Source organism: Coregonus lavaretus, assembly GCF_964263955.1.
Source record: "Coregonus lavaretus genome assembly, contig: HAP1_SCAFFOLD_2107, whole genome shotgun sequence".
NCBI lineage: Eukaryota > Metazoa > Chordata > Actinopteri > Salmoniformes > Salmonidae > Coregonus > Coregonus lavaretus.
This window is the reverse complement of record NW_028159786.1, coordinates 61351-82500: the sequence shown is the minus strand read 5'-3', so window position 1 is coordinate 82500 and position 21150 is coordinate 61351. Positions and strand designations below refer to the sequence as shown.

The 21150-nt window shown below is 46.9% G+C and overlaps 1 protein-coding gene across 1 annotated transcript in view; it reads left to right on the top strand.

The window, feature by feature from the left end:
* The window catches only part of unc5b (unc-5 netrin receptor B), a gene marked incomplete at both ends in the record, with an annotated part of 88507 nt that overhangs the window by 6325 nt on the left and 61032 nt on the right, over positions 1–21150 (top strand). Inside the window, 2 exons of the mRNA XM_084196796.1 lie at positions 6798–6965; positions 7309–7473. Coding sequence (XP_084052922.1) covers positions 6798–6965; positions 7309–7473 — 333 coding nt within the window. The remainder of the gene's footprint in view (positions 1–6797; positions 6966–7308; positions 7474–21150) is intronic.

Sequence of the window (21150 nt, the reverse complement as noted above, 5' to 3'; positions counted from 1 at the left end):
GCTACTCTCAGCCCATCCCACCTATCACCCTAACCCCACCCCTCAGCTACTCTCAGCCCATCCCACCTATCACCCTAACCCCACCCCTCAGCTACTCTCAGTCCATCCCACCTATCACCCTAACCCCACCCATTTACATTACATTGACGTCATTTAGCAGACGCTCTTATCCAGAGCGACTTACAAATTGGTGCATTCACCCTATAGCCAGTGGGATAACCACTTTCCAATATGTTTTTTTTATTTTTTATTTTATTTTAAAAAAAATTGGGGGGGGGGGGGCCTGGGGGGGTAGAAGGATTACTTTACTTACTTACTTTATTGTCCCCATGGGGAAATTTTGTTGCAGTGTCATGTACACATTTAAAGTGGCGTTAAATACAAAACAAGATTGACAATACAACTTTCAATAACAGTCACGCACCAATAAAAATAAGAAATAAGAAATAAAACATTTAAAACATTTAAAACAAAGACTAGCCTGCTGGCCTTACGGGGTCAATGGGAACATTTGCCCGAGCTATTTAAGAGGGATATCACACCTGGCACAAATGATTGTCTCGTTCTATTTTTCCTACTGAGGGGTGCCCTATACCTACGCCCAGAGGGGAGTAATTCAAAGTCCAGGTACAGGGGGTGACTTGGGTCTAAAATGATTTTGTGAGCCTTACGGAGGGCCCTGACCTTAAAGATCTCATCCAGGCCTGTCTGTTTGACTCCAAGTACCTTACTTGCTGTGGTAATAATCCTTCTCAGCATGTTTCTCTGACTGACAGTGGCATTGCCAAACCAACAAACAATACAAAAAGTTAAAATACTCTCAATAAAGGATTTGTAAAACAGAGTCAATATAGTACAGTCTATATTAAAAGAACCCAACTTTTTTAGAAAATACAGTCTCTGTTGGCTCTTTTTGTAGATCTGGTCTGTACATTTACTCCACTGAAGCTTACTGTCAGACGCCCAGATATTTATATTCCTCTACAATTTCTATATTCTGGCCTCTGATAGATGTTGCAGAGGTAGGTGTTGTACGCTTCCTGAAGTCTATGCACATCTCTTTGGTCTTGTTAGTATTGAGGACCAAGTGTGATTCCTCACACCACTCTACAAAGTCATCTAGGACCGGGCCATGATGTTCCTCGTCATCATGCAACAGGCTGATCAAGGCAGTGTCATCAGCGAACTTAACGAGGTGTCTGTCAGTATGGGAACTAGTACAACTATTAGTGTACAAGATGTACAGAAGTGGGGACAAAACACATCCCTGAGGAGAGCCTGTGTTGGTATTGCGTATATCCGACACATGGGGACCTATTTTGACTCGCTGTGAGCGTTGGCTCAGGAAGTCCAACAGCCACAAAACCAGCCCCCCATCTAAGGAAAAGTCCCGAATGAGTCTCTGTGCCAGAATGTAAGGCTGGATTGTTACTTTATCCTATCCCAGGTATTCCTTAAAGAGGTGGGGTTTCAAATGTCTCCTCAGCTACTCTCAGCCCATCCCACCTATCACCCTAACCCCACCCCTCAGCTACTCTCAGCCCATCCCACCTATCACCCTAACCCCACCCCTCCCTCAGCTACTCTCAGTCCATCCCACCTATCACCCTAACCCCACCCCTCAGCTACTCTCAGTCCATCCCACCTATCACCCTAACCCCACCCCTCCCTCAGCTACTCTCAGTCCATCCCACCTATCACCCTAACCCCACCCCTCAGCTACTCTCAGCCCATCCCACCTATCACCTAACCCTAACCCCACCCCTCAGCTACTCTCAGCACATCCCACCTATCACCCTAACCCCACCCCTCAGCTACTCTCAGCACATCCCACCTATCACCTATCACCCTAACCCCACCCCTCAGCTACTCTCAGCCCATCCCACCTATCACCTGTCACCCTAACCCCACCCTCAGCTACTCTCAGCACATCCCACCTATCACCCTAACCCCACCCCTCAGCTACTCTCAGCCCATCCCACCTATCACCTATCACCCTAACCCCACCCCTCAGCTACTCTCAGCCCATCCCACCTATCACCTATCACCCTAACCCCACCCCTCAGCTACTCTCAGCACATCCCACCTATCACCCTAACCCCACCCCTCAGCTACTCTCAGTACTTCCCACCGATCACCGTGAACTGCCCTCTTATGATTTCCATGTGCCATATATCTAATCACATAGTAAATCAAATGTTATTGGTCACATACAGATGTTTAGCAGATATTATTGTGGGTGTAGCGAAATGCTTGTGTTCCTAGTTCCAACAGTGCAGTAATATCTAACAATACACACAAATCTAAAAAAGTTAAAGAATGGAATTAAGAAATATAGAAATATTATGATGAGCAATGTCGGAGTCCGGAATATAGATATATATATATGTATGATGGGATGTATAGACATTATGGACAGTATGTGGATAGAATATGTAGTATATCTGTAGAATGTGTAGGATAGAATAGTATATATACAGCAATAGTTATATAGGATGGACTTGACTAGAATACAGTACAGTTGAAGTCGGAAGTTTACATACACCTTAGCCAAATACATTTAAACTCATTTTTCCACAATTCCTGACATTTAATCCTATTAAAAATTCCCTGTCTTAGGTCAGTTAGGATCACCACTTTATTTTAAGAATGTGAAATGTCAGAATAATAGTAGAGAGAATTATTTATTTAAGCTTTTATTTCTTTCATCACATTCCCAGTGGGTCAGAAGTTCACATACACTCAATTAGTATTTGGTAGCATTGCCTTTAAATTGTTTAACTTGGGTCAAACATTTCGGGTAGCCTTCCACAAGCTTCCCACAATAAGTTGGGTGAATTTTGGCCCATTCCTCCTGACAGAGCTTGCACACGCTTTTTCAGTTCTGCCCACAAATGTTCTATAGGATTGAGGTCAGGGATTTGTAATGGCCACTCCAATACCTTGACTTTGTTGTCCTTAAGCCATTTTGCCACAACTTTGGAAGTATGCTTGGGGTCATTGTCCATTTGGAAGACCCATTTGCGACCAAGCTTTAACTTCCTGACTGATGTCTTGAGATGTTGCTTCAATATATCCACATAATTTTCCTTCCTCATGATGCCATCTATTTTTTGAAGTGCACCAGTCCCTCCTGCAGCAAAGCACTCCCACAGCATGATGCTGCCACCCTCGTGCTTCACGGTTGGGATGGTGTTCTTCGGCTTGCAAGCAACCCCCTTTTTCCTCCAAACATAACGATGGTCATTATGGGCAAATAGTTCTATTTTTGTTTCATCAGACCAGAGGACATTTCTCCAAAAAGTACGATCTTTGTCCCCATGTGCAGTTGCAAACCGTAGTCTGGCTTTTTTATAGCGGTTTTGGAGCAGTGGCTTCTTCCTTGCTGAGCGGCCTTTCAGGTTATGTCGATATAGGACCCCTTTTACTGTGGATATAGATACTTTTGTACCTGTTTCCTCCAGCACCTTCACAAGGTCCTTTGCTGTTGTTCTGGGATTCATTTGCACTTTTCGCACCAAAGCACGTTCATCTCTAGTAGACAGAACGCGTCTCCTTCCTGAGCGGTATGACGGCTGCGTGGTCCCATGGTGTTTATACTTGTGTACTATTGTTTGTACAGATGAACGTGGTACCTTCAGGTGTTTGGAAATTGCTCCCAAGGATGAACCAGACTTGTGGAGGTCTACAATTTTTTTTCTGAGGTCTTGGCTGATTTCTTTTGATTTTCCCATGATGTCAAGCAAAGAGGCACTGCGTTTGAAGGTATGCCTTGAAATACATCCACAGGTACACCTCCAATTGACTCAAATTATGTCAATTAGCCTATCAGAAGCTTCTAAAGCCATGACATCATTTTCTGGAATTTTCCAAGCTGTTTAAAGGCACAGTCAACTTAGTGTATATAAACTTCTGACCCACTGGAATTGTGATACAGTGAATTATAAGTGTAATAATCTGTCTGTAAACAATTGTTGGAAAAATGACTTGTGTCATGCACAAAGTAGATGTCCTAACCAACTTGCCAAAACTATAGTTTGTTAACAAGAAATGTGTGAAGTGGTTGAAAAACAAGTTTTAATGACTCCAACCTAAGTGTATGTAAACTTCCGACTTCAACTGTAACATTCTTTTGGTGGCAAGAATGTTGTATAATAATTTGAATTGAAAAACTCTTAAATTTTGAATCAAGCGTTGTTTTGCCTGTCAGTTCATAAACCATGTGGTTGACTTGTTTGTCAGTGTGGAGGGTATAAATGTGGTGGTCATTTGGTAAAAATCCAATCTGGCTTCTATTCAGGACGTGTGTTCATCAAGGACGTGAAGTAGTCTGCTATTTATGATACTGTACAGAATTTTCCCCAAGTTGCTGTTTACGCAAATTCATCTAATTGTTTAGGTCAAATTGGTCTCCATTTTTATAGATTGGTGTGATCAATCCTTGGTTCCAAATATCAGGGAAAATACCATCAGTGAGGATAACGTTGAAGAGTTTAAGTATAGACAATTTGAATTTGTGGTCTGTACGGTGCATTCGGAAAGTATTCAGACGTTACAGCCTTATTCTAAAATGGATTAAATATACTGGGAGACTAGCCAGGATCGAGGGAAAGATGAACGGAGCAAAGTACAGAGAGATCCTTGATGAAAACCTGCTCCAGAGCGCTCAGGACCTCAGACTGGGGGTGAAGGTTCACCTTCCAACAGGACAATGACCCTATGCACACAGCCAAGACAACGCAGGAGTGGCTTCGGGACAAGTCTCTGAATGTCCTTGAGTGGCCCAACCAGAGGCCGGACTTGAACCTGATCAAACATCTCTGTAGAGACCTGAAAATAGCTGTGCAACCTGACAGAACTTGAGAGGATCTGCAGAGAAGAATTGGAGAAACTCCCCAAATACAGGTGTACCAAGCTTGTAGCGTCATACCCAAGAAGACTCGAGGCTGTAATCGCTGCCAAAAGTGCTTCAACAAAGTCCTGAGTAAAGGGTCTGAATACTTATGTAAATGTAATATTTCCAGGGGGTTTGGTTATTTTTTTGCAAAAATTTCTAAAAACCTGTTATTGCTTTGTCATTATGGGGTATTGTGTGTAGATTGATGATGTATTTTTTAAATATTTTTTATTCATTTTAGAATAAGGCTGTAACGTAACAAAATGTGGAAAAAGTCAAGGGGTCTGAATACTTCCCGAATGCACTGTATATTTAATCATTTGATTTAAAATACAATCAGCACCACAGGCCTTTTTGGGTTGTAGAGTGCATCGTTTTTTCAATAATTCTTGTTCTGTAATTGGGGTATCCACAGGATTCTGATAGTCTTTGACTGCTGATTCAAGGATTTGTAATTTTTCTTGTATATCTTGTTGTTCTGGGCTCTTTGTTATATTGCTGTAGAGGTTTGCAAAGTGATTTCTCCACATATCCCCATTTTGGATAGCCAATTCCTCATGATGTGGTTTGTTTAATTTATTCAAATTCTCCCAGAAGTGGTTTGATTCTATGGATTCCTCAATTACATCTAGCTGATTATTAAATGTTCTTAGGGTGTGTTTGTATTGCTTCAGTGTTCCTCCATGTTGAAGGCGTATATTTTTGTTGTCTGGTTCTCTGTGTTTTTGATTAGATGTATTTCTCAATGATTTTCTTCGATTTTTTGCAATCATTATCAAACCATTTTTCATTATCTATTATTTTTGGGGTTTGCTATTATGTTTCCTTAGATTAGCTAAGGAGGCTAATTTGTCAAAAATAAACTTTTTGTTCCAAACGGCCAATTGTTTTTTGGTAGATTTCTGTACTGTTTGCACTCCATCTATAGGCCTGTTTAGTACCATGTCATTTATTGGGCCGCGATGCTTCATGGTTGGGTTCTGCTCTTCTCAGATACACTGTGATTTTACTGTGGTCAGAGAGAGGTGTTAGTGGGCTGACTGTGAAGGCTCTGAGAGAGGGTTTCGGTCGGTGATGAAGTAAAAAAAAAAAAGTCGCTCTTCTCCAGAGCGACTTACGGGAGCAATTAGGGTTAAGTGCCTTGCTCAAGGGAACATGGACAGAATTTCACCTAATCGGCTCGGGGATTAGAACCAGCGACCTTTCGGTTACTGGCACAACGCTCTTAACCACTAAGCTACCTGCCGCCCCACTAAGCTACCTGCCGCCCCGGTAGCTACGGTGATGAAGTAGTCTACAGTACTGCTGCGAAGGGATGAGCTGTAGGTGAACCTACCAAAAGAGTCCCCTCTTAGCCTACCATTGACTATGTACAGACCCAGTGTACAACAGAACTGCAGGAGCTGTGCTCCATTTTAGTTTTTCACTTTGTCATAGTTGTTTCTGGGGGTGGATGTGGGGAGGGGAAGGTTGTTGCTTCCCGGTAGGTATTTATCCCCATGACTGTTAATAGTGTCTAGTTCTTCTGCTGTTCTAGCATTCAGGTCTCCACAGACCAGCACATTGCCTTGGGCCTGAAAGTGACTAATCTCCCCCTCTAGAATGGAGAAACTCTCTTCATTGAAGTAGGGTGACTCTGAGGGGGGAATGTATGTGGCACAGAGGAAGACGTTTTTATCTGTTAAGATAGCCTCCTTGTTGATTTTTAACCAGATAAAGAATTCTCCTGTTTTGATCAATTCGATTGAATTAGTTAGTTCAGATTTATACCATATTAGCATTCCACCTGAGTCTCTGCCCTCTCTCTCTCTCTCTCTCTCTCTCTCTCTCTCTCTCTCTCTCTCTCTCTCTCTCTCTCTCTCTCTCTCTCTCTCTCTCTCTCTCTCTCTCTCTCTCTCAGTGAGTGGGGGCTGGTCTTCGTGGACTGGGTGGTCGGTGTGTAACGCTCGGTGTGGGCGGGGCTGGCAGAGACGGACACGCAGCTGCACCAATCCCGCCCCTCTAAACGGGGGAGCCTTCTGCGAGGGCCCGCCTTTCCAGAGAGTTACATGCACCACTCTATGTCCAGGTAAAAATTATTGACAGGTGGTTGACAGCCCTGTTAACAACACAGGTTGACTTTTATTGTCATGAGTCTTGTCCTGGAGGCAGAACTGAGCGATTTCCCCTTAGATAGGCCAGCTGCAAAGTCAGAATTGGCTACATTTTAAAAATTAATGAAAGCAAAAATTTGCTTTTTGGTCTTAATTTAAGGTTAGGGTTAGGCACTAGGGTTAGCAGTGTAGTTAAGGTTAGGGTTAAGGTCAGATTCGTACCTACTGTTAGTTAGTTAGGCAGCTAGTTAGTTAGTTAGTCAGTCTTGACTCCTGCCCTCTAACTAACCCCTGACCTTTAACCCCTGATCCCTGTAGTGGACGGAGGCTGGACAGAGTGGGCCAAGTGGTCAGTGTGCGGGACAGAATGTACCCATTGGACGAGCAGGGAGTGTCAGGCCCCCCCGCCCCGAAACGGAGGACGCCACTGTAGTGGTAGCATGATGGAGAGCAAGAACTGCACCGACGGACTCTGTACACGCAGTGAGTCAGGAGGGAGGGAGGGAGGGAGGGAGGGAGGGAGGGAGGGAGGGAGGGAGAGAGAGAGAGAGAGAGAGAGAGAGAGAGAGAGAGAGAGAGAGAGAGAGAGAGAGAGAGAGAGAGAGAGAGAGAGAGAGAGAGAGAGAGAGAGAGAGAGAGAGAGAGAGAGAGAGAGAGAGAGAGAGAGAGAGAGAGAGAGAGAGAGAGAGAGAGAGAGAGGAGAGGAGACGGAGGGAGGGAGGGAGGGAGGGGGAGGGAGGGAAAAATGAATGTGAAGGATCAAGAGACCAGGGTTGTGTTCATTAGGAACAAAATAAAGTGGACTGAAACAAGGAGGGAGTGCCTTAATCTGCATCTAGTTTTAGATGTTGTGAACTAAATCACATCACCGCCGGGATAAATCAGGCGATGTACGATGCAGAGGCAGAAAGATATTTGGAAGTCTAGCGTCTAACACAAACACAGAGGCAGAGAGAGAGTTGGGAAGACAAGTCTACCATAGACAGAGGTTCGGCAGTGGAGTTTGGGTTCACAAGAAGAAAAGACCAGTGATCCAAATGTTAAACGCACAGATGGTCGGTGAGGGGAGGGCGGAGTGGTGTGTGTGTGTGTGTGTGTGTGTGTGTGTGTGTGTATGAGAGGGGTGTGAAGCGAAAGGAGGGCACAGAGTCGGAAAGAAGGAGTGCAGCATGCAACAACACGAGTAGAGCAATGAACAGAGGGAGGAGAGGAGAGGAGAGGAGAGGAGAGGAGAGGAGAGGAGAGGAGAGGAGAGGAGAGGAGAGGAGAGGAGAGAGGGATGAGGAGGAGGAGAGGAGAGGAGAGGAGAGGAGAGGAGAGGAGAGGAGAGGAGAGGAGAGGAGAGGAGAGGAGAGGAGAGGAGAGAGGGATGCGGAGGAGGAGAGGAGGAGAGGAGGGTGAGTCAGATTGATCCTGACACCCAATGTGCAACGCCTGATGATCTGGGTGGAATCCAGCTGACAGCACATTAAACACACAACACACACACACACACACACACACACACACACACACACACACACACACACACACACACACACACACACCAAGTACACACAGGCAGTGAGCTACACACAGGGACAGAGAGACACACACACATGCGTCACACACACGCTGAGATCAGATGGACATATACTGTACATGCTAACACAAACACGCGCAGACGGGACAGACACAACTATAAACTTCGAACACACAACATCTACTAGCCTCATAGTGCCTCCGCATTGCTTGCTGTTTGGAGTTTTAGGCTGGGTATCTTTAAACCACTTCGACAACTGCTGATGGAAAAAGGGCTTTAGAAAATACATTTGATTGATTTATTGATTAAGTTCAACACACTCTGGATTTGAGTTGAGGAGAATGTGTGTTTGGAAGAGAATGGATTGCCGTCCTGGAGTCTGGTAACATCATAGTATCTATCAGTGGAAGAGAATGGATTTCTGTCCTGGAGTCTGGTAACATCATAGTATCTATCACTGGAAGAGAATGGATTTCTGTCCTGGAGTCTGGTAACATCAAATCAAAATGTATTTGTCACATGCGCCGAATACAACATGTGTAGACCTTACCGTGAAATGCTTACTTACAAGCCCTTAACCAACAATGCAGTTCAAGAAATAGAGTTAAGAAAATACTTGTCGCTCCGGTACCGCTTGTCGTGCGGTAGCAGAGAGAACAGTCTGGAGTCTTTGACCATTTTTTGGGCCTTCCTCTGACACCGCCTGGTATAGAGGTCCTGGATGGCAGGAAGCTTGGCGCCCCAGTGATGTACTGGGCCGTACGCATTACCCTCTGTAGTGCCTTGCAGTCGGAGGCCGAGCAGTTGCCATTCCAGGCGGTGATGCAACCGGTCAGGATGCTCTCGATGGTGCAGCTGTATAACTTTTTTGAGGATCTGGGGACCCATTTTGAGGATCTGGGGACCCTTCACAACTGTCTTGGTGTGTTTGGACCATGATAGTTTGTTGGTGATGTGGACATAGTATCTATCTATCACTGGAAGAGAATGGATTGGGGTCCTGGATACTAGTATCTATAACTGTTTAGTGTCTAGCTGGTAGGTTGGACACAAGACATTAAGCCACTAACTAGGTTTACCTCATTCATAGTCCTTATATATTGAACACCGTTTGGGTCTTTGCGTGTCAAAAAAGATACACGTCAAATAACACTATTTGATGCGTCAAATAAGCTTGTTGACCAATCAGGACCTGAATATGACAGCACATCACATGATAATTTAACACGTTCATAAAAATTTTACGTAGTTATTACACATTGATTGCGCTATCACTCGTTTGTCATATGTCACAGCGATTCACCTATACGTATGCTATGAGTAATACATTTAGTCACCTGATGATCCTCATTTGCATAAAGGTCATTAGGACTCCGCCCAATTCTCTAACTGTTAATTCTCTCAGGTACCGATGAAAGAAGTTCACTCAACTTTCTGTTCTTCTGAGGTAAAGTTAGCTAACTGTTCTTCTGAGGTAAAGTTAGCTAACTGTTCTTCTGAGGTAAAGTTAGCTAACTGCTCTTCTGAGGTAAAGTTAGCTAACTGTTCTTCTGAGGTAAAGTTAGCTAACTGTTCTTCTGAGGTAAAGTTAGCTAACTGTTCTTCTGAGGTAAAGTTAGCTAACTGTTCTTCTGAGGTAAAGTTAGCTAACTGTTCTTCTGAGGTAAAATTAGCTAACTGTTCTTCTGAGGTAAAATTAGCTAGCTAGGTAACAATGGCTGCCCAGTTTCTCGAAAATTGTAAATCTACCATCTCTGATTGCACCAGACTGCTGCTCACAGACAGAAGAGATGGACTTCAACCATCAATAGCCAGGTAACATTAACTTACTGTTAGCTAGCTAGCTTGCTAGGTGTTGAGAGGGAGTGGTGTAACAGCTGCAAAAAAAGTAGCTAGATAATACAACGCTACCTAGCTACCAACGTTAGCTAGCTAGATAGATCTGTCTGGCATTGACATTAAACTGAACTCAAGATAGCCAGCTAACGTTAATTGTCCATAATCTAGTTATGGAATCTATAAAAACGTTAACTAGCTAACATCACTGTACAGTAGCTAGCTAGCTATAGTGATGTCTGTATGAAGAACAATTTTTTTTTAGCTAGTTTGTAGTTAAAACTTAATTGCCTTTAAATGCATGACTGTCATCATAGGTCGGAGGCTCTGAGAGTTGGCACAGATTAGACAAGTGAACACTTTAGGGGTTGTTAGCTACATACATATAAAAATGTCACTGGACCAATCGGGGTCTGCGGTCTATTTTTCAGACCATGTTGCGGAGCCTTCGGTGGGCGAGCGATCATGTGATTGATGAAGAGATGGCCAGCAATCTAATTGCTGTTGCAAAGGAGTTCCTGCAAGAGGTAAAGAACATCCGACAAACGGGAACCTTACCAATATTTGTATAATTGTTTTTTTACGGCATGCATGGCAAAGCCTGAGATTGTATCATTTTTACCTGTCCTGTGTTAAGTCTTCTGTGTCAATAGGGTGCTCTTATAGTCTTTTAACCTAAAAAAGTTTTTAGGATTGAATGTTGTAATTCATTAATCTATTGTAGTTTTATCTATTTTAGTAGCCTATCAAGTCCCTTTGGAGGGAAGGCGATATCAGATCAAATCAAATCAAATCAAATTTTATTGGTCACATGCGCCGAATACAACAGGTGCAGACATTACAGTGAAATGCTTACTGACAGCCCTTAACCAACAGTGCATTTATTTTAACAAAAAAGTAAAAAATAAAACAACAACAAAAAAAAACACAAGACATTAAGCCAAGGAGCAGCTTGAGTTCCTCACAGATGTTCTCAACGTGTCGCACCCCGTGGTCAAGCGGCGCATGAGGTAATTATTCGTAACTGAATAAAGCAATTGTAACACAAGAGGGAGATCTCTACATCCTCCCTAGATTTGATCACATTCCTGATTTAATGTATCTTTTTTTATTTTTTTGTGTATTTAGTCATTTTCAGCTCTTCGGGTCCTACTCACTGTTTTCTGATGCTCGGCTGGATGAGAGGGTCAAAGAGCTGATAGGCCAGAATGAAGACCTTGGTGCGGAGTCTGTGAGGGCACGCTTATCCACCCCCCAGGGACCCGCGAAGAGAGCCATGCAGCAGCGGCTACATCAGAGGCAGTACAGAGTTGCAGGCCCAAATTCTTTGTGGCACATCGATGGCAACCATAAGCTGATCCGGTAAGTACATATGCTTAGGCCTCCTGAACTCTGCAAGTTTTAACAATCTTAACATCATCAAAAACTAATGATTTATCTGGTTACATGGTCATGAAAGAATTGTGGCCCTATTCCCGGGTATACAGTCCCTTCAGAAAATATTACAACCTGAATTTAAAATGGATTAAATTGAGACTTTGTCACTGGCCTACACACATTACCCCATAATGTCAAAGTGGAATTCTATTTTTAGAATTTTTTTAAAATTATTTTAAAAATTAAAAGCTGAAATGTCTTGAGTCAATAAGTATTCAACCCCTTTGTTATGGCAAGCCTAAATAAGTTCAGGAGTAAAAATGTGCTTAACAAGTCACATAATAAGTTGCATGGACACTGTGTGCCATGTGTTTTAACATGTTTTTTGAATGACTACCTCATCGCAAGGCACTGTAACTGTAATAACGTTATCAATAATAAAAACAGAATGACGTCACTATAAAAGAAAAAAAAAGTAGTTATAAAACAAATCTTATCTTGTTTATTAGGTGGAGGATTGTTATCCATGGTGCTGTGGATGGTGACAGCAGACCTCTGACAACAGCAGGATTGCCACAGTCATGGAGTCATTCGAAGCAGCCATCACCAGCTACGGAGTACCATCCCCGGAGAGATGTGACCGGGGGGGTGAAAACAACCGTATCTGGACCTTCCTGGAACGGTTCAGGGGTGGTGAGAGGGGAAGTGCCATCAGGGGAAGGAGCACTCACAACCAGAGGATAGAGCGGCTGTGGGGTGACGTCTGGCATGGAGTCTCCAACGTTTACCATGACCTGTTCACCTTCTTGGAGACGGAGCAGATCATCGACATCAACAATTAGTATTTGTTCGCCCCAGCTTCAACCACCATCACCTCTCATGCCACCACCACAGCTCCTCCAACCACCACCACCACCACCTCAGCTCCTCCAACCACCACCACCACAGCTCCTCCAACCACCACCACCACCACCACAGCTCCTCCAACCACCACCACCACCACCACAGCTCCTCCAACCACCACCACCACCACCACAGCTCCTCCAACCACCACCACCACAGCTCCTCCAACCACCACCACCACAGCTCCTCCAACCACCACCACCACAGCTCCTCCAACCACCACCACCACCTCAGCTCCTCCAACCACCACCACCACCACAGCTCCTCCAACCACCACCACCACAGCTCCTCCAACCACCACCACCACAGCTCCTCCAACCACCACCACCACAGCTCCTCCAACCACCACCACCACAGCTCCTCCAACCACCACCACCTCAGCTCCTCCAACCACCACCACCACCTCAGCTCCTCCAACCACCACCACCTCAGCTCCTCCAACCACCACCACCTCAGCTCCTCCAACCACCACCACCACAGCTCCTCCAACCACCACCACCACAGCTCCTCCAACCACCACCACCTCCACAGCTCCTCCAACGACCACCACCTCAGCTCCTCCAACCACCACCACCACAGCTCCTCCAACCACCACCACCACCACCACAGCTCCTCCAACCACCACCACCACAGCTCCCCCTACCACCACCACCACAGCTCCTCCAACCACCACCACCACCACCTCAGCTCCTCCAACCACCACCACCACAGCTCCTCCAACCACCACCACCACCACCACAGCTCCTCCAACCACCACCACCACCACCACAGCTTCTCCAACCACCACCACCACCACCACAGCTCCTCCAACCACCACCACCACCACCACAGCTCCTCCAACCACCACCACCTCAGCTCCTCCAACCACCACCACCACCTCAGCTCCTCCAACCACCACCACCACAGCTCCTCCAACCACCACCACCACAGCTCCTCCAACCACCACCACCACCTCAGCTCCTCCAACCACCACCACCACCACAGCTCCTCCAACCACCACCACCACAGCTCCTCCAACCACCACCACCACAGCTCCTCCAACCACCACCACCACAGCTCCTCCAACCACCACCACCACAGCTCCTCCAACCACCACCACCTCAGCTCCTCCAACCACCACCACATCAGCTCCTCTAACCACCACCACCTCAGCTCCTCCAACCACCACCACCACAGCTCCTCCAACCACCACCACCTCAGCTCCTCCAACCACCACCACCACAGCTCCTCCAACCACCACCACCACAGCTCCTCCAACCACCACCACCTCAGCTCCTCCAACCACCACCACCACAGCTCCTCCAACCACCACCACCTCAGCTCCTCCAACCACCACCACCACCTCAGCTCCTCCAACCACCACCACCACCACAGCTCCTCCAACCACCACCACCACCACAGCTCCTCCAACCACCACCACCACATCAGCTCCTCCAACCACCACCACATCAGCTCCTCTAACCACCACCACCTCAGCTCCTCCAACCACCACCACCACAGCTCCTCCAACCACCACCACCTCAGCTCCTCCAACCACCACCACCACAGCTCCTCCAACCACCACCACCACAGCTCCTCCAACCACCACCACCTCAGCTCCTCCAACCACCACCACCACCTCAGCTCCTCCAACCACCACCACCTCAGCTCCTCCAACCACCACCACCTCAGCTCCTCCAACCACCACCACCACCTCAGCTCCTCCAACCACCACCACCACCACAGCTCCTCCAACCACCACCACCACAGCTCCTCCAACCACCACCACCACCACAGCTCCTCCAACCACCACCACCTCAGCTCCTCCAACCACCACCACCACCACAGCTCCTCCAACCACCACCACCACCACAGCTCCTCCAACCACCACCACCACCACAGCTCCTCCAACCACCACCACCACCACAGCTCCTCCAACCACCACCACCACCACAGCTCCTTCAACCACCACCACCACCACAGCTCCTCCAACCACCACCACCACAGCTCCTCCAACCACCACCACCACAGCTCCTCCAACCACTGGTGCCGCAGCTCTTTATTGGTCGGAAGGGGTTATTGTGCCACAAATCCAGTTCACCGTCAGCAACACACAGATGGAACTTTTGCGGACAACAAATCCATTGGAAGGCCCCAGAGGCGTTGAGTTGAATCCATTGGAAGGCCCCAGAGGCGTTGAGTTGACATTCTTCAGAGGGTTGTGGCAGTTATATCTCCAGCGCCACTACTTCCTACTCAACCTGACGTACTACACCCCTGATACTCCCCTACTGGGACGAGGGATCGGACGCTATATCTCCAGCGCCAATCGTTCCTTTGAATCAGTTCATTTTTATAATACTGTTTGAAATGTTAACGACTCATATTTTTTCAGTCCTTTTGAATCAGTTTATTTTTATAACACCAATAAATAACACCACCAATTAGGACGCCACCATCAGTGAACTATTCTTCAACCAGAGCCTCCTTTGGAAACTTTACCCGAGGTAACACTCCCCGTCTTTCACACACTGTACTACAGACATCTTCAACCCTTAACAAAGAGTGTCAAGGTCTATGGCCCCTCGGTGGGTTCAGAGATATATCTATGTGTTTAGAGTGTCAAGGTGTATGGCCCCTCGGTGGGTTCAGAGATATATCTATGTGTTTAGAGTGTCAAGGTGTATGGCCCCTCGGTGGGTTCAGAGATATATCTATGTGTTTAGAGTGTCAAGGTGTTTGGCCCCTCGGTGGGTTCAGAGATATATCTATGTGTTTCGAGTGTCAAGGTGTATGGCCCCTCGGTGGGTTCAGAGATATATCTATCCAGTGCAGCAGTGGTCCTGACACCGTTGAGGTAACTAGTAAAACTTGTGCTGTAGCTGAACTGGGGCGGACCTTGACCAGAGTTGAAGCGATGAGGGGACACCTTCCCAAAAGCTAAGTACCTCTCCATTCAACACATAACCCCGCCTATCCATTTACCTTTCATTTTGAATGACCCGATCACACTTTGTTGATTTCCCTGTTGAGTTGTGGATTTATCTACTATTATTCATTATTGTTTTTCTCTTTGCCGTTACTGTATTCCTGCTTTTGGAAACCCTTTCCACCCTCCCCCCTTATTTCACTGTATAATTTGGTCTCTAGAAATCTTCAACTCTAAACTGACCAGAGTTTAGACAGAGGTGGCCTTAACAAAAGCGAAGTACTTCCCCATTCCATTTCGATTGTGTTTGGTCATATTTGGAGAGAGTCGGGTACTTTTAAGATATATACAGCCTATGTTTGAGGTCTATTGTATTTTGCTCTATGTCACTTTACCACAACAGCCCCATCTGCTCAGCTACACCACGACCCCGGGAGAGGCCCACTGCAAGCACTGGATTGGAGCCTTCAGAGCGTGCCTGGGGAGGACAGCACGACCCCAGGAGAGGCCCACTGCAAGCACTGGATTGGAGCCTTCAGAGCGTGCCTGGGGAGGACAGCACGACCCCAGGAGAGGCCCACTGCAAGCACTGGATTGGAGCCTTCAGAGCGTGCCTGGGGAGGACAACAGAACATTCCGAATGGACATGATTAAAACAGAACTTTACCTTATGGAATGCCCAATCGGGACTTTTATATAAATTGTTAAAATAAATAATTGTGTGGAACACCCTACAGTCTGCTCCTCATTTAAACATTTTATGAAGATGGGGATTCTACTGGACCAGTGGTTCGGCTCCCGTTACAGTTTATATAACGTTGTTGACGCATTGTGACAGCTTGAATAATGTGGTTGAAGATGGACTAGTGCAGGGCTCTCCAACCCTGTTCCTGGAGAGCTACCGTCCTGTAGGTTTTCACTCCAACCCTAATCTAGCCGCACCTGATTTTAATAATTACCTGGTTAATAAATTAATCAGGTTAGTTACAACTGAGGTTGGATTGAAAACCTACAGGAGGGCAGCTCTCCAGGAACAGGGTTGGAGTTAAAACCTACAGGAGGGCAGCTCTCCAGGAACAGGGTTGGAGTGAACCTACAGGAGGGCAGCTCTCCAGGAACAGGGTTGGAGAGCCCTGCACTAGTGGATCTAGTTTTTAGTCACTACAAAGGTGCAGTTCCCAGAAGTGGAGCTGTCACTTAATGCAATGGATGGGAAGCCTTATCATTGCATGTGGTTCTAGTTAAATGATAATGGTATAAGTTAATTTGTTCTTAAATGTAGGACATCAAATTATCAGATTTGGACGATATGGACGCACTATGGCAGCAGTACTTCAGTCAATATCAGCAAAGGATTTAGGTTATTAGTGAAGTGTCAGGAAAGTGTTTCTGAAAAACTAAACCATATAACACCAAAACAAACAAAATGGACTGTATAATTAATTTAATTTCAGATTAATTATCATTACGTGAACATTAACAGCCAATATGGATATACAGTGCATTCGGAAAGTAATCGGACCCATTTACTTTTTCCATATTTTCGTACCTTCCAGCCTTATTCTAAAATGGATAAAACAATTTTTTTAAATGATTTAATCAATTTTAGAATTAGGCTGTAACGTAATAACATGTGGAAAAAGTCGAGGGGTCTGAATACTTTCTGAATGCACTGTACTAACAATACGTAGACAGTAAGTAGATAAATGCATAAAATGTTGATGTGCAATCAAAATAAATAAATGCCATACCCATACATACTATTATACACAGACATACAGTGCATTCGGAAAAGTATTCAGACCCCTTTACTTTTTCCACATTTCTAAAATGGAGTAAATTGGGGGGGGGGGGGGTTCTCAATCTACACACAATAACCCATAATGACAAAGCAAAAACAGGTTTAGAAATGTTTGCACATTTCTTAATAATAAAAAACGTACATATCACATGTACATACAGTTGAAGTCGGAAGTTTACATACACCTTAGCCAAATACATTTAAACTCAGTTTTTCACAATTCCTGACATTTAATCCTAGTAAAGATTCCCTGTCTTAGGTCAGTTAGGATCACCACTTTATTTTAAGAATGTGAAATGTCAGAATAATAGTAGAGAGAATTATTTATTTCAGCTTTTATTTATTTCATCACATTCCCAGTGGGTCAGAAGTTTACATACACTCAATTAGTATTTGGTAGCATTGGAAAAAACTCTGACATTGAGGTGTTAAATACTACATTTAGTTTATAAACAAATGCTCTTAAATTGTTTTACTTAGTCTCTGGATCCGATGATGGTGATGAAGGAGGTGAAGGAGAAGGAGAAGGAGAAAGTGAGTGAGAAGGTGAGGGGTGATAAGGAGGAAAGACTGAGGACGTTGAGGGTGAGGGGTCATAAGGAGGAAAGACTGAGGACGTTGAGGGTGAGGGGTGATAAGGAGGAAAGACTGAGGACGTTGAGGGTGAGGGGTGATAAGGAGGAAAGACTGAGGACGTTGAGGGTGAGGGGTGATAAGGAGGAAAGACTGAGGACGTTGAGGGTGAGGGGTCATAAGGAGGAAAGACTGAGGACGTTGAGGGTGAGGGGTGATAAGAAGAAAAGTTTGGTGATGAAGGAGGTGAGTGGAAAGGAGAGGAGGCTGGCGAGAGGTGAGGAGAGGGGACAGGTTAGAGGTGAGGAGAGGACAGGTGAGAGGTGAGGAGAGGACAGGACAGGTGAGAGGTGAGGAGAGGAGAGGACAGGACAGGTGAGAGGTGAGGAGAGGACAGGACAGGTGAGAGGTGAGGAGAGGACAGGACAGGTGAGAGGTGAGGAGAGGACAGGACAGGTGAGAGGTGAGGAGAGGAGAGGACAGGACAGGTGAGAGGTGAGGAGAGGGGACAGGTGAGAGGTGAGGAGAGGGGACAGGTGAGAGGTAAGGAGAGGGGACAGGTGAGAGGTGAGGAGCAGGGGGCAGGTGAGAGGTGAGGAGAGGGGACAGGTGGGAGGTGAGAAGAAAGGACAGGTGAGATGTGTTGAGAGGGGGCAGGTGAGAGGTGAGGAGAGGCGACAGGTGAGAGGTGAGGAGAGGGGGCAGGTGAGAGGTGAGGAGAGGGGACAGGTAGGAGGTGAGGAGAGGGGACAGGTGAGAGGTGAGGAGAGGGGACAGGTGAGAGGTGAGGAGAGGGGACAGGTGAGAGGTGAGGAGAGGGGACAGGTAAGAGGTGAGAAGAAAGGACAGGTGGGAGGTGTTGAGAGGGGGCAGGTGAGAGGTGAGGAGAGGGGACAGGTGAGAGGTGAGGAGAGGGGACAGGTGAGAGGTGTTGAGAGGGGGCAGGTGAGAGGTGAGGAGAGGGGACAGTTGGGAGGTGAGGAGAGGGGACAGGTGAGAGGTGAGAAGAAAGGACAGGAGAGAGGTGTTGAGAGGGGCCAGGTGAGAGATGAGGCGATAGGATTGCCTGTAATTGGACAGAAACAACCACACACAAAGGTTATAACTATTACATTTACATTTTAGTCATTTAGCAGACGCTCTTATCCAGAGCGACTTACAGGAGCAATTAGGGTTAAGTGCCTTGCTCAAGGGCACATTAGCGTCATTTAGCAGACGCTCTTAGCCAGAGCGACTCACAAATTGGTGCGTTCACCCTATAGCCAGTGGGATAACCACTTTACAATTGGGGGGGGGGGGGGTAGAAGGATTCCTTTATCCTATCCCAGGTATTCCTTAAAGAGGTGGGGTTTCAAATGTCTCCGGAAGGTGGTGAGTGACTCCGCTGTCCTGGCGTCGTGAGGGAGCTTGTTCCACCATTGGGGTGCCAGAGCAGCGAACAGTTTTGACTGGGCTGAGCGGGAACTATGCTTCCGCAGAGGAAGGGGAGCCAGCAGGCCAGAGGTGGATGAGCGCAATGCCCTCGTTTGGGTGTAGGGACTGATCAGAGCCTGAAGGTACAGAGGTGCCGTTCCCCTCACTGCTCCATAGGCAAGCACCATGGTCTTGTAGCGGATGCGAGCTTCAACTGGAAGCCAGTGGAGTGTGCGGAGGAGGGGGGTGACGTGAGAGAACTTGGGAAGGTTGAACACCAGACGGGCTGCGGCATTCTGGATGAGTTGTAGGGGTTTAATGGCACAGGCAGGGAGGCCAGCCAACAGCGAGTTGCAGTAGTCCAGACGGGAGATGACAAGTGCCTGGATTAGGACCTGTGCCGCTTCCTGTGTAAGGCAGGGTCGTACTCTCCGAATGTTGTAGAGCATGAACCTGCAGGAGCGGGTCACCGCCTTGATGTTGGCGGAGAACGACAGGGTGTTGTCCAGGGTCACGCCTAGGCTCTTCGCACTCTGGGAGGAGGACACAGCGGAGTTGTCAACCGTGATGGCGAGATCATGGAACGGGCAGTCCTTCCCCGGGAGGAAGAGCAGCTCCGTCTTGCCAGGGTTCAGCTTGAGGTGGTGATCCGTCATCCATACTGATATGTCTGCCAGACATGCAGAGATGCGATTCGCCACCTGGTTATCAGAAGGGGGAAAGGAGAAGATTAGTTGTGTATCGTCAGCGTAGCAATGATAGGAGAGACCATGTGAGGATATGACAGAGCCAAGTGACTTGGTGTATAGGGAGAAAAGGAGAGGGCCTAGAACTGAGCCTTGGGGGACACCAGTGGTGAGAGCACGTAGTGCGGAGACAGCTTCTCGCCACGCCACTTGGTAGGAGCGACCGGTCAGGTAGGACGCAATCCAGGAGTGAGCCGCGCCGGAGATGCCCAGCTCGGAGAGGGTGGAGAGGAGGATCTGATGGTTCACAGTATCAAAGGCAGCAGACAGGTCTAGAAGGACAAGAGCAGAGGAGAGAGAGTTAGCTTTAGCAGTGCGGAGAGTCTCCGTGACACAGAGAAGAGCAGTCTCAGTTGAATGACCAGTCCTGAAACCTGATTGGTTTGGATCAAGAAGGTCATTCTGAGAGAGATAGCAAGAGAGTTGGCTAAAGACGGCACGCTCAATAGTTTTGGAAAGAAAAGAAAGAAGGGATACTGGTCTGTAGTTGTTGACATCAGTGGGGTCGAGTGTTGGTTTTTTGAGAAGGGGAGCAACTCTCGCTCTCTTGAAGACGGAAGGGACATGGCCAGCGGTCAAGGATGAGTTGATCAGCGAGGTGAGGTAGGGGAGAAGGTCACCGGAGATGGTCTGGAGAAGGGAGGAGGGGATGGGGTCAAGCGGGCAGGTTGTTGGGCGGCCTGCAGTCACAAGTCGCAGGATTTTATCTGGAGAGAGAGGGGAGAAAGAAGTCAAAGCATAGGGTAGGGCAGTGTGAGCAGGACCAGCAGTGTCATTAGACTTAACAAACGAGGATCGGATGTCGTCAACCTTCTTTTCAAAGTGGTTGACGAAGTCATCCACAGAGAGAGAGGAGGGGGGGGGGGGGGGAGGATTCAGGAGGGAGGAAAATGTGGCAAAGAGCTTCCTAGGGTTAGAGGCAGATGCTTGGAATTTAGAGTGGTAGAAGGTGGCCTTAGCAGCAGAAACAGATGAAGAAAATGTAGAGAGGAGGGAGTGAAAAGATGCCAGGTCGGCAGGGAGTTTAGTTTTCTTCCATTTCCGCTCCGCTGCCCGGAGCTCTGTTCTGTGAGCTCGCAGT